A 25,170-nucleotide genomic window follows, 5' to 3' on the forward strand; every position below is an offset into this window, starting at 1 on the left:
GAATGGCAGTGAATATGCCTTTGATACCTTGAAAAAAACATGAGTAAAATTATGACAGAAGCACACAAGATTTGCGGTACGATGGCCACACATAAAGCTTATTGAAAACTCACTGACCTAATTCATCTTCGCCAAACCCCAGGATGTGGCCTACCAGCGAGGAACCACAGGAACTGCTAGTACCAAGACAAAGAGGCTTCTCTTGCCACAATCGGTCTTCTAAAGGCCTCTGGAGAATTCTGAAGTTCCTGAAACAATCATACAGTCAGGGATTAAAATCATAAATACTCCACTGCGTATTCCTGCCTATCATTTATTGTTCCCCAGCAAAAAAACACCATTAAATTACATGACAAAACAGGAGAGATAATTTACTACTCTGGATTTCCAGGAGTCTTACTGACACAAAGGCAGGCTGATTGTGAAGAGGGATGAATTACAAACCTACGTATAGTGTGAAAAACATATAATGGCTGCCAATTGCCCTGGCAGGAAACTTGCTCTCAATTTACTCTTTTTTTTATCCTCATTAAAGAGAGTGTGTGTGTGTTGGCACAGTTAATAACACAGAAAAGATGGCAGTTTCCATCTGCAGTTAATGACTGCCACAAAAATCCAACAATAAGGAGATATAGGAAAATGAATGCTCAATATCTGTTCTTTGGAAACATAACAACTTGATTTCTCTGAATTTAAATATAAGATATGACACCAAGAACCACAAGAAATGGGTAAAAGTAGTTTGACATAATTACTAATCATATAATGAGAGAACTTACCCATTTTTGTCTCCAAATACATAACTTCCGTAAAGTCTTCTTGACTGACATCCTCTGTAGATAAATCCACCAACAGGGGTGGTACCTCCACTTGACCCCAAGTCAAACATAGATGGCTCGTTTTCTGTGGGGACACACACCAATAACTCAGCGTCGATACAATAAAAAACGGGTAAAAGTTTGATTTATTTGGGCTTTAGAAGAGTCAATGCTGACCATCTGCATTGTTTATCTCAATTTTACACATTTAACAAAGTAAATGTCTTCAGTCACCATCTTACATGTGCTGTGGAGTTAATTTATCCCCTTATTAACAGTTTTCTTTGTTTGTGTAAGGGATATCCATGTTTACCGCAATCTGTCAAGAGACCATTAGCACTTCACACAGGGTGGTTTTAATTAGCTATTCCCCAGGCGGTTATAAAAACACTATGTAAACCTGATATGGAGGGATGTGTTCATTTCACTAAATGTCCTTATTAACGTTCAGTTTGAGCATTGTTTAGGTTGACATTATAGCTCAAATAGATTAGGTAATGAGCATGAGGATCACTGTGAAGTAATCCTGCAATTACCATCCAGTGTTTGTGTATATTTGTATAAGTTTGTATGGCTACAAAGATTACAGCAGCCTAGGGAATGGCCAGTACAATAATGTTACAGTCAGAGCCTGCAAACAACAAAATGTGATTTAATGAAGTAAGTCATTCACCATGGAGATGGTTTAACATCGTAAATGGCCTGGTGTTTGGGATAATTTTGCACACTTTTAGGACAATCTTTTGGGGCTTTAAATGCATCGGTTGGATGACAGCCATATGCGTTTGCTGCCAACTTGTAAAGAGGAGTACAAGGAAGCCAATCTATTACTTTTGCCATAGAAAATGACATATATTCGCTTCTGGTATTGATTTAGCGTCTTAGTCAGCACAACTGGGAGATGGACTGCTGTCTTGGTTGTTTAGTCTTTCAACTTTGCACTAAATGACCATATTTATGCTCTTTGACAGGCATGAATGAAATTGTTGTACAGTATGTGCTTGCATTAATAGATGTTTTGAAATAGTCATGTTGTAATGGTATTCCTAAATGAAGTGTTGATCGGTTTCTACTGAATGTATTAGATCATTTTTTGGAACCCACCCTCGTTCCATTGAAGACATTCTGTTCCCGCATTAAAGCTTAACGTTTTTTCATAACTAATACAGTACATGCACTGATACTTGAATGCTTTGTGAAATACAATACAAGAACTTTAAATGGTTGCTTGGCTTGTTGAAAAGCCTTTCTGCTTGTACACTAATTCGTCACGTTATTAGAAACCCAGCCACTTATAACAGACATACCGTAGTCTTTCCCTTTGATGACCTGTAGGATCCTGCCTGTTGTCGTATTTTTGCCAACAGTATCTGTGCACAGGATCAGCAGACTCCCATTGGTGTCCATGCGGAGCTTATCTACTGCACACCTAGAACACAAAGCTCCATTTGTAAAGCATTTTGCAAAACCACAGAAATATAAGTAACAATAATGTTTGTTAAACGGCTATTTGTTTAATTATACAGTATGTGGTGGCGCCAAATACTAATTCTAACAAGGAATTCCAGATCATTCTTTATACTGTTAGCACACTACTACATTCCTGAGAATTGTGTGCTTCCACCTTTGTGGTAACACTTTGGTTGGGCCCTTTTTCCAAAGCATGGTCCATAAATAAATGATTTATTGTTTCTGGTGTAGAAAAACCTGATTAGCCTACAAAAAAGCAAAGATTTGAAGCTGAAAGAACTGGAATAGGATGCTAACCTCACTAATTTTCAAGTCTTACTGTGTGCGAATATCTATATCATATAATGAAAATACTTCATACGGACAAACTCCCTAATTATTAATGCTTCAGAAATTTTGAATCCCCCGAGCGCTACAACAAATCTGCTTCACGCTTTGTATGGAATATACACATTTCAGTAATAATGGCAGACTAACTACCTCAAACAAACACAGAGCACGCGCTTGCACTTGTCACTTCAGGTCAGAACAACAACACACGTGAAAATAAGTGCTGTATAGCAGCAGTGAAAGATTGTAAATAAAAAAAGGATGTAAGGATATCGCCATAGTGGCTTTTTGGTTTCATTTCTTGTGCATCCCAGCCACTAGCTCCCCATCTTTTGCAATATCGACCAGCACTACATTGTACAATTCAAAACTTCAGTTTATTTTGGCTATAAAGTGTATTTTTAAAAGTGAAGGTCTTACCTCCCTGGGTCATGCAGACCATGGGCAAAGATTTCGGGGGGTTGATTTGTGCTGTTGAAATAGGGATTGTTTCTGGGTATAGCGTAGGGAGTACTACAACATTCTGTGTCCACATCCACCCGAAGAACAGAACCCGTGAAATCACTATGGCAGAAAAATACTCAACTGAACACATTTAAAAATACTGATCACTTTATTTAGCACTAATAGTGCTTGACTTATTAATAGTGGCTGAATTATCACAGCTAAAGCATTCATTAATGTACCTCAGACCATCCATCTCCTCCATATTGTCCAAAGTGATCATGCCATCTCCTAAAAAGATGTGCAGAAGCCCATCAGGCCCAAAGAGAAGCTGGCCTCCCAGATGCTTTCGGTGAAGTTCTGCAACTTCCATTAAAACCCGAGGAGTCCTTGTGTCCGCCTGGTTTGGATTTTTTCTGAAAACAAATGTTTGTATACATTTAAATACAAAAAAACTAAATCCATCCATTCATCCATTTTCCAGCCTGTTTATCATTAAAGGATTGCAGAGCGCTGAAACCTATCCCAGCATCTTTTTAAATCACACACACATATATATACATACAGCCAAAATAAGACAATTGAAAACATTCTAAGTAGGGATGGACCAATTCAAGGCTTCAATACAGCCTTTTTTGCTGGATCCAGTATTAGCCAGATGGGTCTATTCTGTGGAATTTATGAGCCAAACAAAAGCCATGAAGACATTTTAAGGCACTAGAAAGTTTTAATGCACTATATCCCATATGTTCTGAAGCCCTTTAATAGTTAAATGTGAACTACAGATGACTATTCAAGTCAGCAAATTAAATTAGGTGAAGTATTATGTCAAAGCTTCCCTCCGCCTGTCAAATATTCCCCATTCATTTACAGTTCAAACTGCATGCCGTGTTCGGTTATGACAGTCAACATGACAAAACTCTCTCCAAGATGATTTGTTTTATTTTTAATGACCAGTGGAGAAATGTGATTAGTTTTGCATTAACAGGCTTCATTTTGACTTGCAAGCGTTCATTGCACAGACATGATGTGTGCTACTCTGTATTCAACAATTTAATTGGATACGTTTGCACAATGTAAGATTATTAAAATGTATATCTTGGGTTGACCTAACATTTGTTGTTGTCTTAATAATTTCGCAGTAGACATGCCTGCAAGAGCCATCATTTAAAAGAACATAAATTTATACAATGCTCGAATAAATAAAAGATATACATATGTTTATATATTTAATTTATGTGTACATTTCTTGATCTTTCTGTTTGTTTGCAATGGTTTGCTTTGCTTATAATTAGACTGTTTTAAGTTATTTCAGGGATGCCTGTGGCAATAATCAAAAGTGAAAGAAAAAAAGATGTAGCAAGTTTTCTAATCGGAGTGTTAGATTTTTTTGTGCATGAGCATACAGTAAACATCTGAAACTTAAATTAAACCCGGTCAATTATTTAGACTTGTAGACTTCAGCTTGTTTTGGTAATGCTGGGTGTTTTGCACTGCAGCTGGAGAGCTAAACACAATCAGAATGGATGTCAGCAATGGATGCTTTTGCGATAATTATATGTTGTGATTACATATCTCTATAAAACATTCATCACTGTCAGCGAAAGCATTTCATGAGGAACTCAGCTTCTCAAGGCTGATCCAAAACCACATGGAAAACAAACATTAAGCATACACGTCCATGTGTAAAGTGTTTGATCCAAGGCCAAAACCAAATATTGACATTCAGGGGGACCAAATGTGTTGGGAAGGCAGGGTTTTGTCCATAGTGTTTTATTATTATTATTGTTTTAAAGAATTAATTGCGGTTTTGGAATACTTTGTATGGTTATGACCAAAGTTAATAGCCTTTGGGTTTGGTCAAGTTATGATCGATTCCTCATTACCTGGACACTGTGTACTCCACTACACGAAGAATGTGGTCGTGTGGTCCAATAGTCCATCGATCCTGGTTGGTCGTATAGGAGACGTAGAGCTTGCCATTTTTCTTATAATTGGGGTGGAATGCAAGGCTTAGCAAGCCCCTTTCATCTCCCCCCTGCAAGTCAGATGGGGTACACAAAGAATCCAGAAGTTAATTATGTCCCTTTTTTGATCGAGGCAGGCTGCAAAGAGCTAAAGCCAGGCCTCCCCATGTCCCTCTCTCTCTCCTTTTTTCTCTCTCTCTTTCTCTATCTCGGTCTCTCTCAATATGGGGGCCAGTTACCCCATGCCCTATTGCCCTCTTGCTTTTTTCTTACCTCCCCTCTCCTTGACTACTGCATTACAAACGATTATAAAACATTTGACTTCAAGCAACCCCCCTTCCACCTCCCACCTTTTCACCAACTCTGTCTTGGTTATAGGCACTTGTATTTGGGGCCAGGCTCCTCTGGGATGCCCAGGCCCTCCTTGCGGCCTCCTTTGTGCAAGTGATTTGTGTGTGTAATCTTTGGGGGATATCCGTGAATGCAGTGCCGAGTGGCTGAAACAATTCATTAGCTCGCTCGCAGTTCATAGAGAGCACAAAAGTCCAGGATTCCTTTAGGTCCCCCCCATCCACCCTCTCTCTCTCTCTTTTTATTTTTAAACCCATGCAAAATGAGAGAGGCAAGAAAAAGAATGGACAGGAAAAAAAGGAAACAACAACACCCACTGTCTTGGCAGCAAGTTGAAAAACATTGAAATTGCTTGTGTAATAGGTAAAACCTCTCATCCCGGAGGCAAGTGCATGAGTTGTCACTACTCTGGTGGTCCACTCATCATAGACCGTTGTAATAAGCAGCTATGTCACTTTAGTTCCTGGGGAAAGTAATAATGTTGGGCTTTTCTCTCTTTCATCTTTCCAACTGTGTTTTCTTTCTGGTAACACAAATGAAATGAATGAACATATTGCTAATTGCATGCCTCTTGAATGAATGAACAAATCAGTGAATGAACAAATGGGTTTGGGGAAAGTTTCTGAAAACGAATGATTTAATGCTTTGTGATAACACATAACACCAGTTTAATTACAGTGATATTGGCTGTCAAAGTAAACAAATATGTTTTTCATCTAATTAGCTGGCTGTGCCATCTCTGCGGCATTCCTTTCTCATTTCTCACAGGAATTTAGAAAAGAGGGGTCTTCTGTGGATTGCTCAAGTTAACGGTGTGGTTCAGCTCATGGTGCACGCCAAAACATACAGATCATAAATTGGTCAGAGCAGCTCTGTTGGGCTGTGCTGAAGTAATCCAATTCGGATAGGCTTCAAGTTCTAGTGCTCCATCTGTGGAATGCTCCAGAGGAGTTCGAATTGGATCTGTAGGGACATGAATAATAACACTCAGGAGGCCTGTTTAGTTGACCACAAAGAGTGAAAACACAAGCAAAACTTTGTGGTGCCCATTAAATGTCTGTTCTACATTAGTCAAACACAAAATGAGGTTGGGCTGAGTTAACAGCAGGTTGATATAATTTATTCTTGCTTAGTGTTTTCGGATGAAAAGTTCTTCCTTTCCCCGAAACTCCCTCCCAACATGTTGGACTTCTGATGCACTGACCTGAATCCCAAAACAAACACGGAAGGAGCAGGTCAAGTTAAGAATTCCAGAGAGTCGTATGATCCCAGGCCAGGGACCACCAAAGAACAACTGTAAATTAGCTGAAATATTAGCTTTTGCTAATGATCATTCCATCAACAAGTTGGGACAAAAAAAACCCTTCATTTTTCCAGGCCTATTCCTCTGGGTGCTACCAAAAACTTAATTACGAAAAGACAAACTTCATGATAGCCTCCTTCCATCCATCATAGCAGACATAGGGCTACATGGACAGGCCTCAGTACGTGTTCAAGTTCCACTGTAGCAGCCACAAGAACGTTTTTGGACATTTGATCAGGAAAACCTTGCCGCGTGCTGATGTCCAAAGAAAGCATTCAGCTTTGAAATGTGCCTTCAAAAGAGGATCAGTGCTACATTATTGTTTGCTTACTGTGCATTGCCGGCTGCTTTGACAGTCTGAAGATTAGGTTGTAACAGCTTCTATGCAAGAATGCTAGTAAGAATACATAGGGGTCACATGTATTCGCAGACAGGAACACCAAGTAAGACCACCCCCCTTCTGGACCCCCACCCATCCCATTGGCAGCTGCTTGGCTTTCTGTGCTTGATGCATGGCCTGGCTTGCACATTGTTTCTGAGCACCTTTTGATCCTTATTGGCGCAGGCTATCCTACATAAATAGGCATTCCACCCGAGCTGATTGGAGAAAAACAATGCGTGCCTACCTCAAAGGCAATCTGAAATGTTCACACTAATTCAGAGCTCCATTTAGTTCAACACAATGAATCCCAAGACCCAAGTCAAATCCCCCTCCTCCACCTGTTAACACACATTAATCCTGTGACAGCACTGGAGTTCTGGGTGAGGATCGCTCACTTTCAAGCAGTGAAAAGAGCAGATCGAATCGTAGGATAACATTCACTCATTACAGTAGCAGCTCTCTAGAGCAGTCCACAAATCTTCTTAATGGCTTCATCACAGGTGCTCATCCTGTCTCGGGGGTCCTCGCAAAGTCAAAACCTTGTCCAGGAACTCAGAGAGAGCTATGCAAGATGACGACAAAGTAGTGGCCGTTTCTCAAGAAGAACTGTTAAAAGAGTCAAAGGACGAGTGAGGAAAAGATCCATTTGTCAAAGCTACGATACTTATTTTTTGACAGATTCGAGAGCCCTCCTGCTCATTTAGCTGAAAGAGCTCAACAGCTGTGCGTGTCAAGTGACAGAGTGCACAACATGCTGTGATATATTTGCTTCAGCAAGAAATACTTTTTTGCAGCTGGACCCCTTCAGTTAGCTGATACACCACAATGGAACTGCGCTCACATTGCGTGCAGATGTCTTCTTCACTATGTCTAGCAAGAACAACAACAAAGCAGTACCATATTTGTGTACCCATCACGTCAACATGGACTAAATCAGGGCTCTTTTACACAAATAGTTTAGAAGATAAACACTTTAGGGTGCTGAAATACTGTGCTTAAGCATTTTGCTCGACACTATAATTTATTTATTTATTTTTTTGGTCAGCATCTGGAACACTGTAACCAGTTTGCAAGACATCTCAAAAGGGTTAACTAGTAGATAACTATTTAACCTCCATTGTTATTTTGTTAAAACTGATGCATGGTAGTCAAACTGGTGCAGTGTGGGACTTGAAGACCAGCCACAGATGTGTGTGTGTAATAAAGCAGTTTGAAATAAATCAAACAGGACCGCAATACTACAACATGTTTCCTCAGCAGCCAGTGCAATCCACCTTGTGAGATCTATGCAGCAGAGGTCAAAAAGACAAAGTCTCCTTTGCTCTGCCAAAACCAATAAAATAATTTGACAATTGATCTTGATTCTTCATTGGAAGATCAGAATTAAGAATTATTATCCGAGTTAGTGACAGCGTGCCTACAATAGAGATATACATCTTTCAAGATATAGATTAAAAGTTAATGTGCCAATTTCTTGGGATAGTTGTCTTTTTGTATGTTAATTTCAGATGGTTTTGAAAAAGTTCATGGAATGGCTTAACAATCAAATAAAAACCCATATGGTACCCTACATTTTTACCTTTCAATATATTAATATTACAACTGAAGTTATAAATATGTCAAATTCTTTCGAGAAGTCTATAATCCACTTTTCGAAAAGTGTAACTGGTGGATTTACATTCACCACATGATCACTAATCAGATGTGCTATTATTTGTAACATTAGGTGGTTTCTAAATCAAAATCTGTCAATGTTATTTCTATTCATCTTCCGCGCTTTACATTTTCACAGTTGTAGCTCCCGACATCCGAAGGCAGAAGGTGTTGACTGAGTTATTGACGGCTGATATTAACCAATCCATTCGCATTCAGTTCTAGGGCAGTGGGCCAATCAGAGAAACTTGAAAGCAGGGCAAGCACTGCGGGCTTTGTTTACTGCAGCAAGCTGACATGACAACTGTTTAAAACTATCCGTGAGCGCTGCGTTTAGCGTTTCAGGTGCAAAGATGCATTCTGTGTGAATGTGTCCTAAAACATTTTGCAGTGAAAACATCAACAATTTTATGCACTTGCACAAATGCTCCCAAATATATTTTGAGGTCGCATAGATAAAATTTCGGGAGCATATGCGGCCAAAACGGATGCAATTTCGAGCCCTAAAAAAATAATAAAAATAGTTCATTACATTTACACGCTTTACACTGGTGGTGGGGGCATCCACCACCAGTCTGCAGAGTCCACCTGGATGACGTGATGGCTGCCATATTGTGGCAGACCGTACACCACTCATCAGCTTATTGGTGGAGGAGACAGAGTGATGAAGCTAATTATGATATGGGGATAGTTAGGAGGCCATAATGGACACAGGCCAGTTGGATACTGGGGTTAAACCCCTACTCTTTTCGAAGCACATACTGGGGTTCTTAACAACCACAGAACAGGACCTCGGTTCAATGTTTCATCCGAAAAATGGTGTCTCTGAGCAGTACAGAGTCCCATTCAATATACTGGGGCATTAGTGCCCACATAGGACTGCAGGTTGAATACCCCCAGCTGACCTCACTAACATCAGCAGCAACCTAGTTTTCTCATGAGGTCTCCCATGCAGGTACTAATAAGGCACAGCCCTGCTGGCGACCATGTGAGAGTTGCAAAGAGCTAGCTGCCCTCCATGATTAGCATTTTTATGGTATTTGGTACTGCAGTACATAAATAGATCTGGACCATAAAACAAAATGAGAATCATGAGATGGCGACAATAATAATGATAATTGGTGGCTAAAGGAAAGCATATAATTTGGTACAAACTTCTGGCGGTGATCTGAGAAGTGCAAGGCGCACAGAATATTTGATAAAGTCACAGTGTGTGTGCATGTGTGAATGAGTGAGTGAAGAGATACATCAGTAGTTTCATCAGAGAACACCCACAGTGCTCTGGGAGACTCCCTCGAGTAGACAGAGCATTGTTTCCAAGCAGTTTGGCTTAATTGGCAGTGAGGGGATTGAGCTTGAAGGAAATACAGAACATTAGAATCAAAGTCATGATAAAACACTATCATTCCCCTTCATACCCAAAATGTGTCCCAAAGGGTTGCCGAGGCCTTCCACGGACACAAAGGGCACATGTCCTGTTGATGTTTCGAATAAACACGGCAGACTCTGAATGATAACGGCCAAACTTGACAGAATAGCACTCCTGGGGACCGCCAGGGCTTGAGCTTACTCTAATTGTCATAATGATTGCTTTATCCACAACCAATTATGTTTAATGATGATAAGGCACATTGGGGGGTTTTCCTGTGGGGCATTTGCATGTTGACTCCGTAATTGCTCTTTCTGTCTTTATAAGTAAAGCAACAGGAGGTATGCAATATACACAAGCTTCCTGTCAAAAAGCAGGTCTCTTCCTACATCTCCGGACACTTTCTAAACAAAATGCTCTCAAATTACAGAATGCCTCAGTTCTAGTGGGGGCAGATAAACATCTGTTGTGACACACGCCATAACTACTACTGACAGACATGCATGTAAGCCAGTGCAACAGCTGGCAACATTTCAGGCTTTCTCACTGATCCTCAACAACCAAACACAAGGTTTCCTCCGCTGGCAGTCAGGTTGACAGCAAGCAAACCACACACATAGAAGCCCACATACAGAATACATTTGTATAATAATATAATTGTTGTGCCAACACTATTTTTGCCTTCAAGATCACCCTCCATTCAGGTTTTGATTTGTGGTGGGAGGAGAGGAAAAATGGAAATAAATCCATAGAACTTGTTATTGTGCTCCTTTAAGATTCTGTTCTTTTAGGGGGCTTCATTTCTCCCACCTCAGCTTCGTCTGAGAAGGTGCCAAACCAAAATGATGAACAACAGATCTTTCAGGTTTCAGCAAGGCTTCTCGATTTATGCGGCACAGACTTCTCTATGGTGGGAGGTCAGACTGCGTCAATATCAAATAGGGGCTAGCTTCTCTTCAGAGGCAGATGTGTCAGCGGAGTTAAAGCCTGTCTAAGTTTAGCCAAAACTCATCATTATTAGCATAGTTTAAAATAATGAAAGAATGTATTAGATGCATCAAACCATCTCAATATGAATTGACTGTATTAGATCATTTCTAAAAGGTTTAAATTTTTTTGTTTGGTTTATGCTATCTGAGGCTTGCATCCGTTTGTTTATTGTGACATAAGATGAAATGGATTATTGTTATCCATCAGTTGTTGATTAGGTTTTACTGTTGTCATTGCACTCAAAATAGAATGTGAGCTTTCAGTGAATTATGGCCCAAATAATTGCAGAATATTACATAAATAACCTTAATTTCTTTCTGTAATACTGCTTCATAATAAAGCTCACTGATGAGATCGAAATATTCATCTACTGTAAGGGCAAATTACTTCAATATAATAAGTATAATAATTTGTGATAAATAAATAATTAAATAAGAATGACTAAACATAAAATAAATATTTACAGTGCTCAGGATATATAGGTACACCTCTCACAAATCTATCTTTTAAATTCATATTTTTAATAGAAAGTGTAAAAAAAAATCAAGAAAAATGTAAAAATTTAGTTGAAATTTTGTAGGTTGTCTTGTCTTTAAAAATGTTGCAATATTTAGCTTGAATTTAATTGTATTATCTTTTGATTTCTAAATAGGTTTGGTGACTAAAATATTATTTTAATTAATATATCTGTTTAATAAATCTGTTTTGTTTAAATTCACCAAAATAAATTGCCTGTATTCACTGAGAAATGGATCAAAATACTCATTTTCAAAATGAGGTGTACTCAATTATGCTGAGCACTGTATCTTCAGTCCGGCTAGCTGCTAACATCATAATCTCTAGAAACAAGCTAAGAGCCACTCACCTTTAAACCACTTTGTACCAGCTTATGAATGTCCAGAAAAGGCTCTTTTAGGAGTTCCATGTCATGTGTGAGGATCCACACAAAGCCTTCCCTCTCCAATATAAAAAGCCGCTGCGATCCATCCCCACAATGCACCACACCAACAGGTTGTTGAAGACCACTATGGATCTCCTGAGCGCAGTAGCAGTTGTGTTTGTGTTTTCTGTTTGAAGGGAATGGGAGGATTGAAAAAAAAAAAGTTTGTATAAAACTGTAGGTTTGCAAAAACTACACAACGTGAAACTGTTTAAACTGTTTTATCATGAATCCCAATCTTTTTGCTAGGCAGACAGGTTTGGGAGTAGACTGAATAAAACAACACAGTGGAAGTTCATTTAACATAGTCAGACGTTGGGGGTCGTCAAGCTGTGAAACAAATCTTCCATGAACCACAAGTCACATTTGATGTGGGGACATGCCAGCTCACATTAAGCCTTAACTTAAACAAAGACTTCAGTGGTGTGGGTTTTCCTGTTAACAAGGAGACTTGGAGGGATTTTCCATGGATGTAATAAGGGTGGACTGGCAGCGAATGTATGCCTGACATCTCATACCTAAGATATAGAATAACGTCAGTCTGACGTGCTAGCAATGAAACCTCCTGATCAGATATGCTACTTTACTGCCCTTCACACTGGGAGGTCTGATGAAGAATTATGACATTCATTTACAACCACTGTGAGCTCAGGGGCTTCTTAAAACATACAGTGGATTCACAGCTTGTCATTATTTGCTTCAGAAGGTCATACAAAAGTGAGGCATTTATCACTGTTAACACTAAACTGAGGTCAGCAAACAGATGAAGGGCACACTTCACTAGAAGGTGCCATTAAATCAGATTGCTTTAACAACTAAAGCGAAGTGATCGTATGCCAAGGGTGACAACGACACACGTCCCATTAAAAGATTGGGTGTGCATTTCCCGTACAACAAATGTAAGCATAGCACAATGCTCATGGCTAATCGTAAATGTATCTGGAAAATGTAGCAACTTGGTCGAATTTGAGCCACGCCGGTTCAACATTTTCATTAATGAGGTCAGGAGCAAGTGGAGGAGTAATAACTTCTGCTAATTAACCAACTCAAGTTAACTATTAGGGGTGACACAGTGTCTCAGTGGTTAGCAGTGTCACCTCACAGCAAAAAGGTCGCTGGTTTGAGTTCCGGCTGTGCCAGTTGGCATTTCTGTGTGTTTGCATGTTCTCCCGGTGTTGGCGTGGGTTTCCTCCGGGTGCTCCAGTTTCCTCCACAGTCCAAAGACATGCGCTATAGGTGAATTGAATAAGCTAAATTGGCTGTAGTGTATGAGTGAATGATCGTGTATGAATGTTTCCCAATGCTGGGTGGCAGCTGGAAGGGCATGCGCTGCGTAAAACATATGCTGGATAAGTTGGTGGTTCATTTTGCTGTGGCAATCCTTGATGAATACAGGGATTAAACCGACGGAAAATGAATGAATGAATGAAAGTAAACTAATGATGTTAGGTTATTTTAGCTCATTTCTACAAAACTACAATTCACCTTTACATTTTTTTCACTTGCTGCTCACAAATGTTTAAAACTTTGAACTCGAGAAACGGCCAATCAAGGAAGTTCTTTAATAATGATTTTGACAAATGCACACCAAATCTAGAGTCCTACAGGTCAGTATTGTGAAGTGGACATTTGAATCCATTAAATTGTGCCAACTATTCTGAATTTAAAAACTGCAACACAATCAGGTATGTGCTAAATTGTGTGAGAGCCAAATGACAACCCTCACCATGTCCTGTCACAAATGGTCAAAGCCCTGTCAGCAGCAGATCAGAGCTCCTGCAGTATAAGCACTTTCTTTGTGCTCTTAAAGCTGGCTAAACTCAGTCTGGACACAAAGCTCCGGCATGGAAAGGAGAGCAGTGGACCAGTCAATGAGTACATGCAGGAATGTTGTGACATGGAAGGCTAGTCAGGCGTGTCTTGTCTCTAGTGACCTTGTTCAGACTGCCCTGATGACCTAGTAATCAAAACAGGCAAGTCATAATGTGCCATGGGACATGACTCTAAGGAAGCTTCCCTCTTGCCTGCTGATGAATGTTGTTACAGGCAGAAGTCGTAATTCTTAGTTAGAAAAGTCAAATTTAACGTACATTCATGTCAAACTTGACCTCTTTTCCGTGAAGGTACTGTACAGTGAATGGGAACCAAAGATTTCAAGTGTCAAAATGTATGTACCATTATAGTCTTCAAATCATACAGTAGATTTACCAATTGTTAATGTAGGTAGAACTGAAAAATTGTGAATAAGTTCTCGTGTTAGATTTGCAATGCAGGTACCTAGACAGGCTGGGTAATGTACAAAAATCGAAGAAAAAAAAACAATGGTGTGACCAGAACTATAGAAATAAAAAATGTATAAAGGTATGACTGACATTAAAATAAACTAAATATTGCAGTGGCAAACTATAACTCTATCAAGCAAACAAAAACAATCCAAGCTGAAATCAAATCATCATCAGTATGTCTGTAAACATGTCTGCAAGCTGTTTACCTGTTAATCGCTTCGGTTTTTTCATCTAACAGGTAGTTGGAATCTCTGCGCAATTGCTTTCGGTGAAAATCTGGAAAGCACAGGCCTCCATCCATCCTTCCATAGTACTGGCAGAACTCATCCACGTCGGCTTGGAACAGTTCTAAAAAACACAGACAGACAGACAACTGGTCTCAGCCTGAGATAGACACCACACAGGGTCCATGGGTGATGTAATCACCTCCAAAACCAACCAAATCCCCTACAGTCAAAGCTGTACTCGAGTCAAGTATGTCCTCAGCCATCAGACGGCTTATTGTGTGGGCGTTTGGTGGTGATTCTGGTGCCAAGCTTAATTCCGATCTCATCTATGGTGCATTTATAAAGTACTGAGACTCAATTTGTTTTTGCCTCACATATCTGAGAAATGCAAATCATGGTCACACATACTGATCCAGACTTTTAACAATTTGATATGAACTCATATTTGTCATGCATATCAGAGCCACGTTGACGCACACATCTGGGCGCAACTATGTGATGGTTGTATATTTGTGAGGTATTATAAATAATTTAGACGTGTGGTCTGTATGTTGAGAGTTTAATTAAACCTAAAATTCCAAACACTCAATCGCCATCGCTGTTATATTTTTCAGTAGAAATATGCTATTCAAGTCCAAATAAATGATGAGTGCACGCCCAAACTGATTGATTATATTTGAGAGATTAGGTTTGCTAGCTTGCTTTCAGGGAAAACACCCACTTTATTTATCCAGTAGTAGCCAAAATAAATTCACCATAATTCAGACATCTACAGTCGAGAAATGTGCGATGAAAAACCTGAAAATCAAGTGTAAATCGCGGTTAGTTTGTAGGAACTGTCTTCTGTTTGGCTGAACGAGTGGTTCAGTGACAAGAGGCGAGAACAGAGCTTGGTTTGGCAGCCCCACCGTGACCTAAAAACCACACTGATATGGTTACCACCTTAGCTAAACCCTCTCATGGGGAGGAGTAGAGCAAATACAGCAGTGATAGGAACACAAACACACTCCTCTTCTTGCTTTCATCTCTAGCGAGTCCCCCATGCTGTCTGAGGAAGGGGGCTGCGTGTGGGAGGGAGGCAGCAGCACCAACAACAGAGGTGATAGGATATCCCTAAGCATCTAAACATAACAGTGAGATCAAACACACACACCCACCCACCACCACCTCCACTCACACTGGCATGCCACCCACACACTAACCGCAGTGGTTATCTTGGGCTTGCTGGTGTGAGGGTTAAGGGTCTCTGAGTTCTTGTCAATAGTAGCTGAAAGGTCAGACTCTATGCATGTCCCACACTTTCTAATATTCACAATTTTCCCGTGTTTATTTCATATGAATCATTCAGACTGGTGTGTGAACCATTTCAAACAAATCATGGTCAAAAGAATACATTTAAATGATTTAGATCACAGGTGTCAAACTCGCAGCTCTGCACAGTTTAGTTCACACCCTAATTAAACACACCTGACCAAACTAATTGAGTCCTTGATGCTGCAGTCACACTAGAGTTTGTGCATGTGAAATTCTGTAGTACGGCGCTGCGAAAACGGGTGGGATTAAACAAGATGATTGGTCCATGTTTTAAATTTCTGTCCATAAAGGTCATGTTTTGATCCTCGATTGGTCTCATGCAATCGTGTGATTTGATTTCACAGGTCAGAGTTCACCAAGCTTGAACTTTGCAAAGCAGCGAACTGCGAAACTTGCCGCACGACCTTGCGTTTCCGGTCTGACGCATTTGCGTGCGTATGAATGGAAGTCTATGGGGAGAAAAGTGCCGCAGCTTTAGGCTTGTTTGAATCATACAGGTTCCTACGTTCCTGGTTGAATCCTACGTTTGTTGAAGCAGGGTTGAAACTAAACTGTGCAGGGCAGCAGCCCTCCAGGAACTGAGATTAACACCCCTGATTTAGATGGTAAAATATTCTAGAAATATAAAATGACACATATGGAGACCGTGCAAGTGGTAGATTATGATGGTGATCCAAGAAAACACAATTTTAAAACTCACTGACCCTGACTGTTTAAAATATTCCTAATTAATAAAGGTTTTGTGTATGCTGAATGTTATGCATGATACACTCTCAGAAATAAAGGTAGTGAGCTGTCAGTGGAGTGATATCTTTTCAATTTTGGCACATATATGTATCATTCCAGTGACAGCCTGTGTACCTTTACTTTTAAGAACATACCAATCAATAATATTAATTTTAGGAGTGTGAAAATGCGTTATATAAAAACTGTTCAATGAAAGGTTTTTTGTAGAAACCCAAAATCCTTGTTCTATGGTATTGCTGTAAAAAATAGGTATGTATGTATATGTGTGTGTGTGTGTGTGCGTGTGTCTGTGTGTGTGTATCATATATCAAAAGGTGTATCATAAGGATCAAAAAAGTGCCTGTTTTGATTTAAGGCGTGAATATGTGCAGAGGGACATTTTGGGAAAACGACAAAAACAATCAATCATTGTAAACCTGGTTTCATAAAACCCACTTTCTCTCTCTACAAAGATGATGTGTCTATTGCACATGCTTTAAACTTGTCCATATGCAGTTGACTGAGTATGTCTGAGACTTTACTGATAGATCACTAAATCAAATCCAAATCAATACAGTAAGTGTGGTGTATTTATAAACTAATTTCGAGAGGAGCACGTTCTTATGATTAAATACAGCTGGTCTAGCAATAGCTAATACACGATCCAACAATCAGTCAATTTCTAATTTATTATAAAAACCAAAAACCAGGTTTCTTACCTCAGTATCTTTGTTTTGATGAATCCCCCCTTCCACCCCTACTCCTCCTCCTTAATTTCTAGACAGGGCGGCATGGCGGCCCAGTGGTTAGCACTGTTGCCTCACAGTAAGAACGTCACTGGTTTAAGTCCTTACCAGGCCAGCCAACAATTCTGTGCGGAGTTTACATGTTCTACCTATGCTTGCATGAGTTTCCCCCAGGTTCCCCGGTTTCCTTCCACAGTCCAAAGACATAGGTGAATTGGCCAAACCAAATTGGCACTATAGATGAGTCAGCAGTACATTTCCAATAGCAGTTCATAATTTGCCATTTATAAGTTCTCAGTTCTCGAGATCTACCTGATCTCAAACTCCCCTCTCACCCTTCTATCGAGAGGGATCCCCGGGCTCAAGGATCTATTGCACAATCATCAGCTAAGGGTGAACTCTTAAAACAGCTGTTAAATGACTGTGTTCGAACAGACCGTTGTTCCTTAATCTTACAGGACTGAAAGTAGACCTCATGAAAACATGAAGGCATGTTTTACGGTTGAAAAACCAATATGTAATCATGGTCTTAAAACATGGACATAAATGAATCGCATGAACTTAAAGGACTGTCTAATTTGAACAATTTATAACTTCCCTAAATATGGCAAAAACACTGTGTGGCCTCAACTCCAGTGTCAGCCCCTCTACAATACATTCTAGTTTTATGGTACTGGCCTACGAAAAACAGGACAGAGAGAAAGAGACTCCACATCCTCAGCACTATGGTTATACTTCCATCTGGTTATCTTCCAAAGCAACCTGGGTGGCCACCCAAAGTACTTGACATCTTGATGCACTTCAGCAGTTTTACATATACACAACCTTTGTAGAAAAATAAATGTGTCATTCGTCACCACATATGCTGATTTGGGAGGGGGAGAGGGGAGGCTTTTGGCCCTGGCTCCTGTTCTCAGAGTCTTTAGCAGTGTTTTCTCTCTCTCTTTTCCCATACACTTCCTCCTTCTACAAAGAGTTGAAACAGACTGCACACCCTTATTTATCTGTTTAATGGAGGAAGACAGAGAGGTAAACTGTATGTATACAGTATCTGATTTGTTGGTCTATTCACATTTCCGTGTGTGTGTGTATGTATGTGCGTGTGGCTTGCGTTTGCTCTCTGTTTGCATATCTGCCCTCATCTAATCTGTTATGGCTGTGCTGATAGGAAGAAGGTTTGGTCTGGCGGCCAGCTTTTGCATACCATTCCATCTGATGGAATGCATCATGCAGCGAATGTTGCAACACTATAGAGCAGCTAATGGATGTTTGCTCCTGATGTCATTCATGTTTGCGAGAAAATACAAACCTTATGATGGCTTAGAGCTGTTCAGGTCTTTCAGGGACTCCTCCCTGCTGCCATCTGTTTTTCCCCCTTACATTTTAGAGGCCTTAATGTTTGTCTTTTCATTGAATGTAGGCTGCCACCAAGAAAAACAAACTGATTATGTGAGCATTGCCTTGAACAGGCCTTGTTTTCCATTGCATCCTGTAAAGTGTGTGTTCTGCTGGTGAGGTGAGGTGTGAGTGTCAGTCATGTCTAGACCGTGCTCAGACCGTGGACACCCCTCCACCCTCCCCCAAAAGACAGACAGACACACATAAACACCAAACACATCTTGGCAAGCTGTGTTGACGTAAAATAAGGTGCTTGCCAAAGGACCGAGGGGAAGAAACAGGTCATAAAATCATTAATTTACAGCTACAGATTTTTAGGCTTCGTTTGGGGCGTGCGTCCACTGGTGCGTTTACATTTGAGCTTAACAAATTTGATAGGTAAAGGGTTTTTTCCAAATTTTAGCAGAGATCAAGAAGAAGAATGATCAATGGACATATGTCCATGTCAGTGACTACCTAATGAAACAAACTGCATCAAGGTGGAATACGTGCTTGCATTAAGGCAAGTTTGTTTTAGCTGCAAATCAATAAAATGTATAATTTACATAATATAAAACATATATAAATATATTATCTTGTTTTTAGAATTTATATATTACATTTTAAGTGTGATTTTTATCCAATATTTTAAGCCTTTTATGATAGTAAAATCTTTAGGACATAAAGAAAGAAACTGGTTTCTGAATGGCATTTGGTGGACCCAAGATGAATAAATAAACCAATGTGTTTCTAAATAAGAATGCCGTGCAAGATAACAAATATTTTGTTATTTGAGACTGACACATTGATCAGTATATAATTGTCACATTCCAAATTTTAACAGTCATAACTTAAGTATTTTTCAACTAAAACCATATTGTATCTGAATAAAGAATATATGTGGAAAAAATGTTTTGAATATTATCATGTTATTACTTAATTTAAACAGTTTTGGTTAACAAAGATCAATTCTTTTCAATCTTGTCAATGTCCCAAAAGAGTGTGAAAAAATGTTAAATATATGTTGGAAAAGTTTATTGACGCTTAAATAACTTCATAGATAGTTTAACACAAGTATATTTGATGGCCAAAGGTGCTCCAAACATACCTGGTTCAAAATAACAAACATAAAATATTGGTAACACTTTGTTTTGATGGTCCTATTGCACATTTTGTTGACTAAAAGTTGCATTGCAACTACATGCCAATTACTTCTCATTTGAAAATTAGTAGATTGTCTGCTTAATATGTGCTTATACTTCTCCTTAAACAGACACTTAACTGAAACTTTGCAAGTACATTTCAACTTACACTAACCCTAACCCCAACCTAACAGTCTACTTATAATCTATTGGAAATAATTTGGCATGTAGATGCAATATATCTTAAATTCAACAAAAATACGTTAAAGGGACCATCAAAATAAAGTGCTATCAAAATATGTAACAAATATTTACTCTGAGTTTAAAACACTTGCAAAATGTTGTGCCCTGCCATTTTAAATTTTAATTGTAAGGGATAATCAATCTGAGGTAAATTTGTTCAACTAGAAACGTGTCAGTAACCCTGATGTTAGGTTATTGGGTTTATGGGTTACCTGGTACGTGTCCACGGCAGGTGTAGTAGAACTCTTGGCAGTAGTCGTGGCATAAGCGGGGTAGATCTTGTTCTCTATGTGGTGCTTTTTCAAGTTTAGGTGAATGGAAGAGCATCTGGGCATTTGGTGAGCAATGGGCACACTTAATCTCCTCCAGCAGTCTAGAACACTCCGTGTTATTAGTCGAGAAAGTCTGTAGAGTGAAAGAGAAAAGAGGTTAGAACTGCGGTTCTAATTCAACGGCTGATCCCAAATTTACTCATGCTACAAAGTTGTTCCTATATGATGACAAACTAGGTGGTTTGACACACATTTTTGGAAAGTTTTCTCCTTAATTGGATGCAATTCACATTCTAAACATCTTTCTTAACAAACACCACACATCCATGTGGACTTGATTTCTCCTGATTTGTTTATTTGAGCTCACAAACAGCTAAGCCAAAATTGCACCTCACATGGCAGCTGAACCCAAGCTGGATCGAACGGACCGAAATGAGGATACTCGAAATGTTTCTTAAGTCACCAAACAAAAGTAAACAGTAGATTAGGGCCGAGAAAATGAGCAGGCTTATTTATGTAACAAATTAGCTGTAATAAAACAACAATGTAATCTGCTGCCTTCCCCAGACATACGCCTGTGCTGCAGCAGTCTGGTAAACCTCCCTCTCTCTGTGTGAGGTCCATGTGTAAACACCAATTTACAGATAGACGGGCACATCATTCCCGTGCTGGTATCAACAAATTAGCAGTCTGTCCAAGTCAATTAGACCAGCACGCCCAGCAGACAGCATATACTTCTACAGCCCACTACTCTGCATAGTAAACCTTTTGGACAGATTCTTTTTATTTTGATTCTCCAGATTCTTTTGAGTGAATCAAAACCACCTTTGTGCCTGGGAGATAAAACTGTGTCTCCAAAAGAAAAAGAAAAAAACAGAGAGAGAAAAAAGAAGCACCGACACCTCCATATGAACCAGCAAGTGAATTTTCAAGCTCTCTTCACTTTCAGTCTTGGGGTGATCAGTGTGTTACCCTGGTTTGTGAGTGGCAACTCTCCTGCTTTAAATTGCCCATTGATTTAGTGAGCCATGGACTGGCACATGGTCCACGGAAAGAAGCATTTGTGTGCTCTCAACCATGCACTCTTCCCATATGTTGCTGGGATAGGCTCCAATGTTGCCATCACCCTTACCAGCAACAAGAGGACCTTTGTTTTTTTTGTTTTCCAAGTGTTTTCTCAAAAGTTGTTCAAAGCTGCTTAAAATCACACCATGGTCTACATCTCAGGCTATACGTAAGTTCTGTTAAAACATGCCAGTGCAAACAAGAGACATAAACTGTATGAGCATACTGTAGATCCAACTGTCCATTATGCCTGATTTTTGGAAGGCTAGTTAATAGAAGATTTATATAATGACAAGTATTCTAATCATGAGAATAGTTAAGTCTGAACTATATCGATAACAACGAATAGCAAGGATATTACTGGAATCTTTCACTTGCAACTAATGATCGATAAAAATGCAGGCAACAACCACTCAGAGTCCATCTAAGCTTAATAAACGGAGCATTATCATCCATTTATCCGGTTATTATTTGTGGAGTGAAAAGGTGTAATAAATAGAGTTGTTCAGCATGAAAATTGTAATATGTGTAAAGCTGAGCAGATGTTAGGATTATGCATCACGGCACACAATATCCTTTGTCACTGAAAGTGACAGAACAAACGTAAACACAAAGACTCATTTGAAAACAATTGCTTGTCATTAAGCGACAAACAATGAGGGCAGCTACATCCTTACTAATTCTCACAGAGGTGATTGATGATCGAGGACTTACTACAACCATACGATTCAATAAACAGATGATTTAACAAATGAATCACCTGACGTGATTCATAGTTCAAATACCCACACAATCAAATAAAACCACAACTAAGCTAACTTCCTCACAAAACCTGTAAGCTTATCTTAAACAGCTTAAGTGAAACCATTTGAGTCCTCTGGGAATTGGTTTAAGTAAGTTTGGGGTGGGAGCAGGACAAATACTCCCTCAAAGGCATTAACTAACACTTGGACAGAGCCTAGGACTGGGGGAGAATGATGTTCTTCAGCTTCACCCATTAGTGAAACCAACAAACACAATGGTGTTGTTGTTATTCTTTTGCCAAAAGCAAAAAGACTCCGTGTGTGGGCAGTGTAGTGGGGAGGAGGAGATGTCGACTCTTTTTTTGTGTGTTCCATTCAGCCTCACTCTTATTTGCATGACTTGAGCAAATTAAATGATGCAATATGGCTTTTTGTCACAAACCGACGAGCGATGCCACCCAGCCGCGTATGTCGATTTACGGAGGTTGTTTACATGAGAAAAGAGAGATTTCTCGGCATAGAATGTGTTCATTGATAAAACTATTGAGATGAATCTTCTCACGTCTGTAGAAAGCCTCAGAAAGGTGCGATTCATTACCGATCTAGGGACATTTGTTTCCCATCTGTTTTATGTAAATCCTATCCATCACTGCGAGAAGCACATGCTGTCAGCGAAACACCAGCGTGCGTGAAAAGTTGTGCAAAATATCAAATCTGTATGCACACGCAGACATTTAACTGCATATACGTAGCTATTGGAAGCCGTTCAGATGTCGGAAACACGACATTGTTGCAGCAGACTATGGAAATAAACCGAATTAATTCATACGCCTCGTGTTCGCGAATGAGGAGCTTATGAGAATGGAGAAACACTCCACTCGTTCTTACCTCAAGTCCGAGCTGTTTTCAATCGCTATCCTGTGTAAACATTAGCGCGGCGGACATTGCGGACGGTCTGTGTTTATACGCGTCTCGTGCCACGTTTTTAGGACGCCGTGTTAAGTTAAACAAGTTTAACTTTTCGAAAACGCGTCTCCAGACTCGCGCGTTCTCTGCGCCTCGCTGTTTTGAGTGCAAGAATCATCTCTACTGCACTTGTGTGCATCCACATGTTCTTTACATGATTTCCCATTTGTTACACAGCTTAAACGCCAATGCATTACTCCTTTACCATAAAACACACACAAACACGAGAATCATTAGAAGCTGCAGGAAGCCCGAACATACCCGAGCATCTCTCCGATGCAGTATCTGATACGGAGCCCTCCTGGACGGACAGCAGGACACGCGAGGATAGAGTCTGTGACAAACCTCCCCTCCACCGCTTCCCTCCAGTGACAGTTTTCTCTCCTTCTTCTTCAGGCGTCTCGGCAGACTTCCATCGTAACATCTCCTCCTCCTTGGACTTAATTCTCCTTTCTCGCCAAATTTCGCATCACCACATTCCCAAAAATTGGCCGCGATGGCTAACAAGAGCACAAATTTCAAATGCTTCATATTTGCAGGGATTAAAGCAAACGCGAAACACGCGGCTGCTCAGAAATAAACAGGACTGCTGAATGACAGCCCCACGCGTCCTGAAAGTTCTTACAGAATAACCAATTTAGATTAAGCAACTACTCGCTAAATAGGTGCTTACAAAAAAAGAAGAAAGAAATTACGATAATAAATGAAAACAAGGTCTGGTTAGGACGTTATTAAAATGGAAAAACATGATATTGCATATCAATGCGATTTTTTAAAAAGAAAAAACATATATAGAAAAAATTAAAGTGATCAGATTATATGTAGAAATCGCAGCACGTCTCCTTGACCAAAAGTTAAATCCCGATGTGCACAAAAGTTGACAGTTGTGATCAAAAGTTCACTAAGTTGTGTTGCATGCTCCTCAGTGCACTCACATGTTTCTCTTTGCTCTTTCCACCTTCTTTTTAACCAGCGCGCGAGAAGGGGAACGCGCACGATGACGTCTGTTCAGTCAGGGTACGCGCATCACAGTGAAGGTAAAGAAATGTATACAATATAAACATGTAAAGTAATTTTACGGGAAATGCTGCTAATTTGCTACAGTACAAGTCTGTTACCATTATATTCACCGATTTTTTTATTTATTTCATTAATTCTATTATTATTGATGTTTATTGCATTATTTTGTTTATGATAGTGATTTGTCTTTGTGTTGGACTGTGTTCTACGTTGTTATTATTTCTGACCAGAGTTGCGGGACGGACAAGTCATTACGAAGCTTTCCACATAGCCACCTGTACTATCTCGAACGCATTTTAAGGAAATGCAGAGACTTAAACAATAAATAGTTATGCCTAAATATGTTAAAACATGATATTTAAACATTAAAGCATTATATCAGATAAGTGGAATATTAATAATTACATTATAGCATTCTGCCAAAACATTCTGCTGTTTTACACTTTAATCTCAGAGTACACCGTTTCATTATAACTAGTATATAAAACAAAAATATAAATAAAAAATGATTATAATATAAATACAGAGCATATAAAATAATAAAAAATATAAAACTAATGTAAATGATGCAAAATATACAGTCACCACGTGCACAATTCCATGCAGCTTGTAGGATTTTTTCCTTCTGTAACCACAGATACATGTTTTTAAAATTAATATTATACCCCAAAATGAAAATTACTATGGTCATCTCAAATCTGTATGACATTTTTTTCTCTGGGAAATAAAAAAAAATCATATTTGAAGAGTTACCATTGACGTCCAGTCTACAGAGGGGAAGAAAGGAGACACTGTGAGGGTGTTCATTTCTTCCATTCTGCAATTGTGTTTGTAATTTACAGCACAAATAATGTTCCTTCGCCCAACTTCATAAAACACGCAGCTGTGCTCTTTGTGGATTTAGAGACAGCATTTGATACCGAACACCCTAAAAAAAATAAATAAATAAAAAAAATGAGATCATGTAAATCAGTATCTCTCAATACATGATCTCTCCTGTGTTGTTTATTTATGCGCTTGCATAATT

The 25,170-nt window shown here is 39.4% G+C and overlaps 1 protein-coding gene across 1 annotated transcript in view; it reads right to left on the reverse strand.

Moving 5' to 3' along the window:
* The window catches only part of hhip (hedgehog interacting protein), a 43,269-nt gene extending 19,198 nt beyond the window's left edge, over positions 1-24,071 (reverse strand). The window contains exons 1-10 of the mRNA XM_056457846.1: positions 23,385-24,071; positions 20,290-20,482; positions 14,509-14,650; positions 11,943-12,144; positions 4,949-5,100; positions 3,305-3,478; positions 3,039-3,182; positions 2,126-2,247; positions 780-903; positions 118-248 (exon numbers count right to left, since the gene is read on the reverse strand). Of these exons, the coding sequence (XP_056313821.1) occupies positions 118-248; positions 780-903; positions 2,126-2,247; positions 3,039-3,182; positions 3,305-3,478; positions 4,949-5,100; positions 11,943-12,144; positions 14,509-14,650; positions 20,290-20,482; positions 23,385-23,654 (1,654 nt within the window). The 5' untranslated portion in view covers positions 23,655-24,071. The remainder of the gene's footprint in view (positions 1-117; positions 249-779; positions 904-2,125; positions 2,248-3,038; positions 3,183-3,304; positions 3,479-4,948; positions 5,101-11,942; positions 12,145-14,508; positions 14,651-20,289; positions 20,483-23,384) is intronic.
* Positions 24,072-25,170: the final 1,099 nt, after the last annotated feature.

The sequence above is a fragment of the Danio aesculapii genome, chromosome 1 (assembly GCF_903798145.1).
Source record: "Danio aesculapii chromosome 1, fDanAes4.1, whole genome shotgun sequence".
In the NCBI taxonomy this organism is placed as follows: domain Eukaryota; kingdom Metazoa; phylum Chordata; class Actinopteri; order Cypriniformes; family Danionidae; genus Danio; species Danio aesculapii.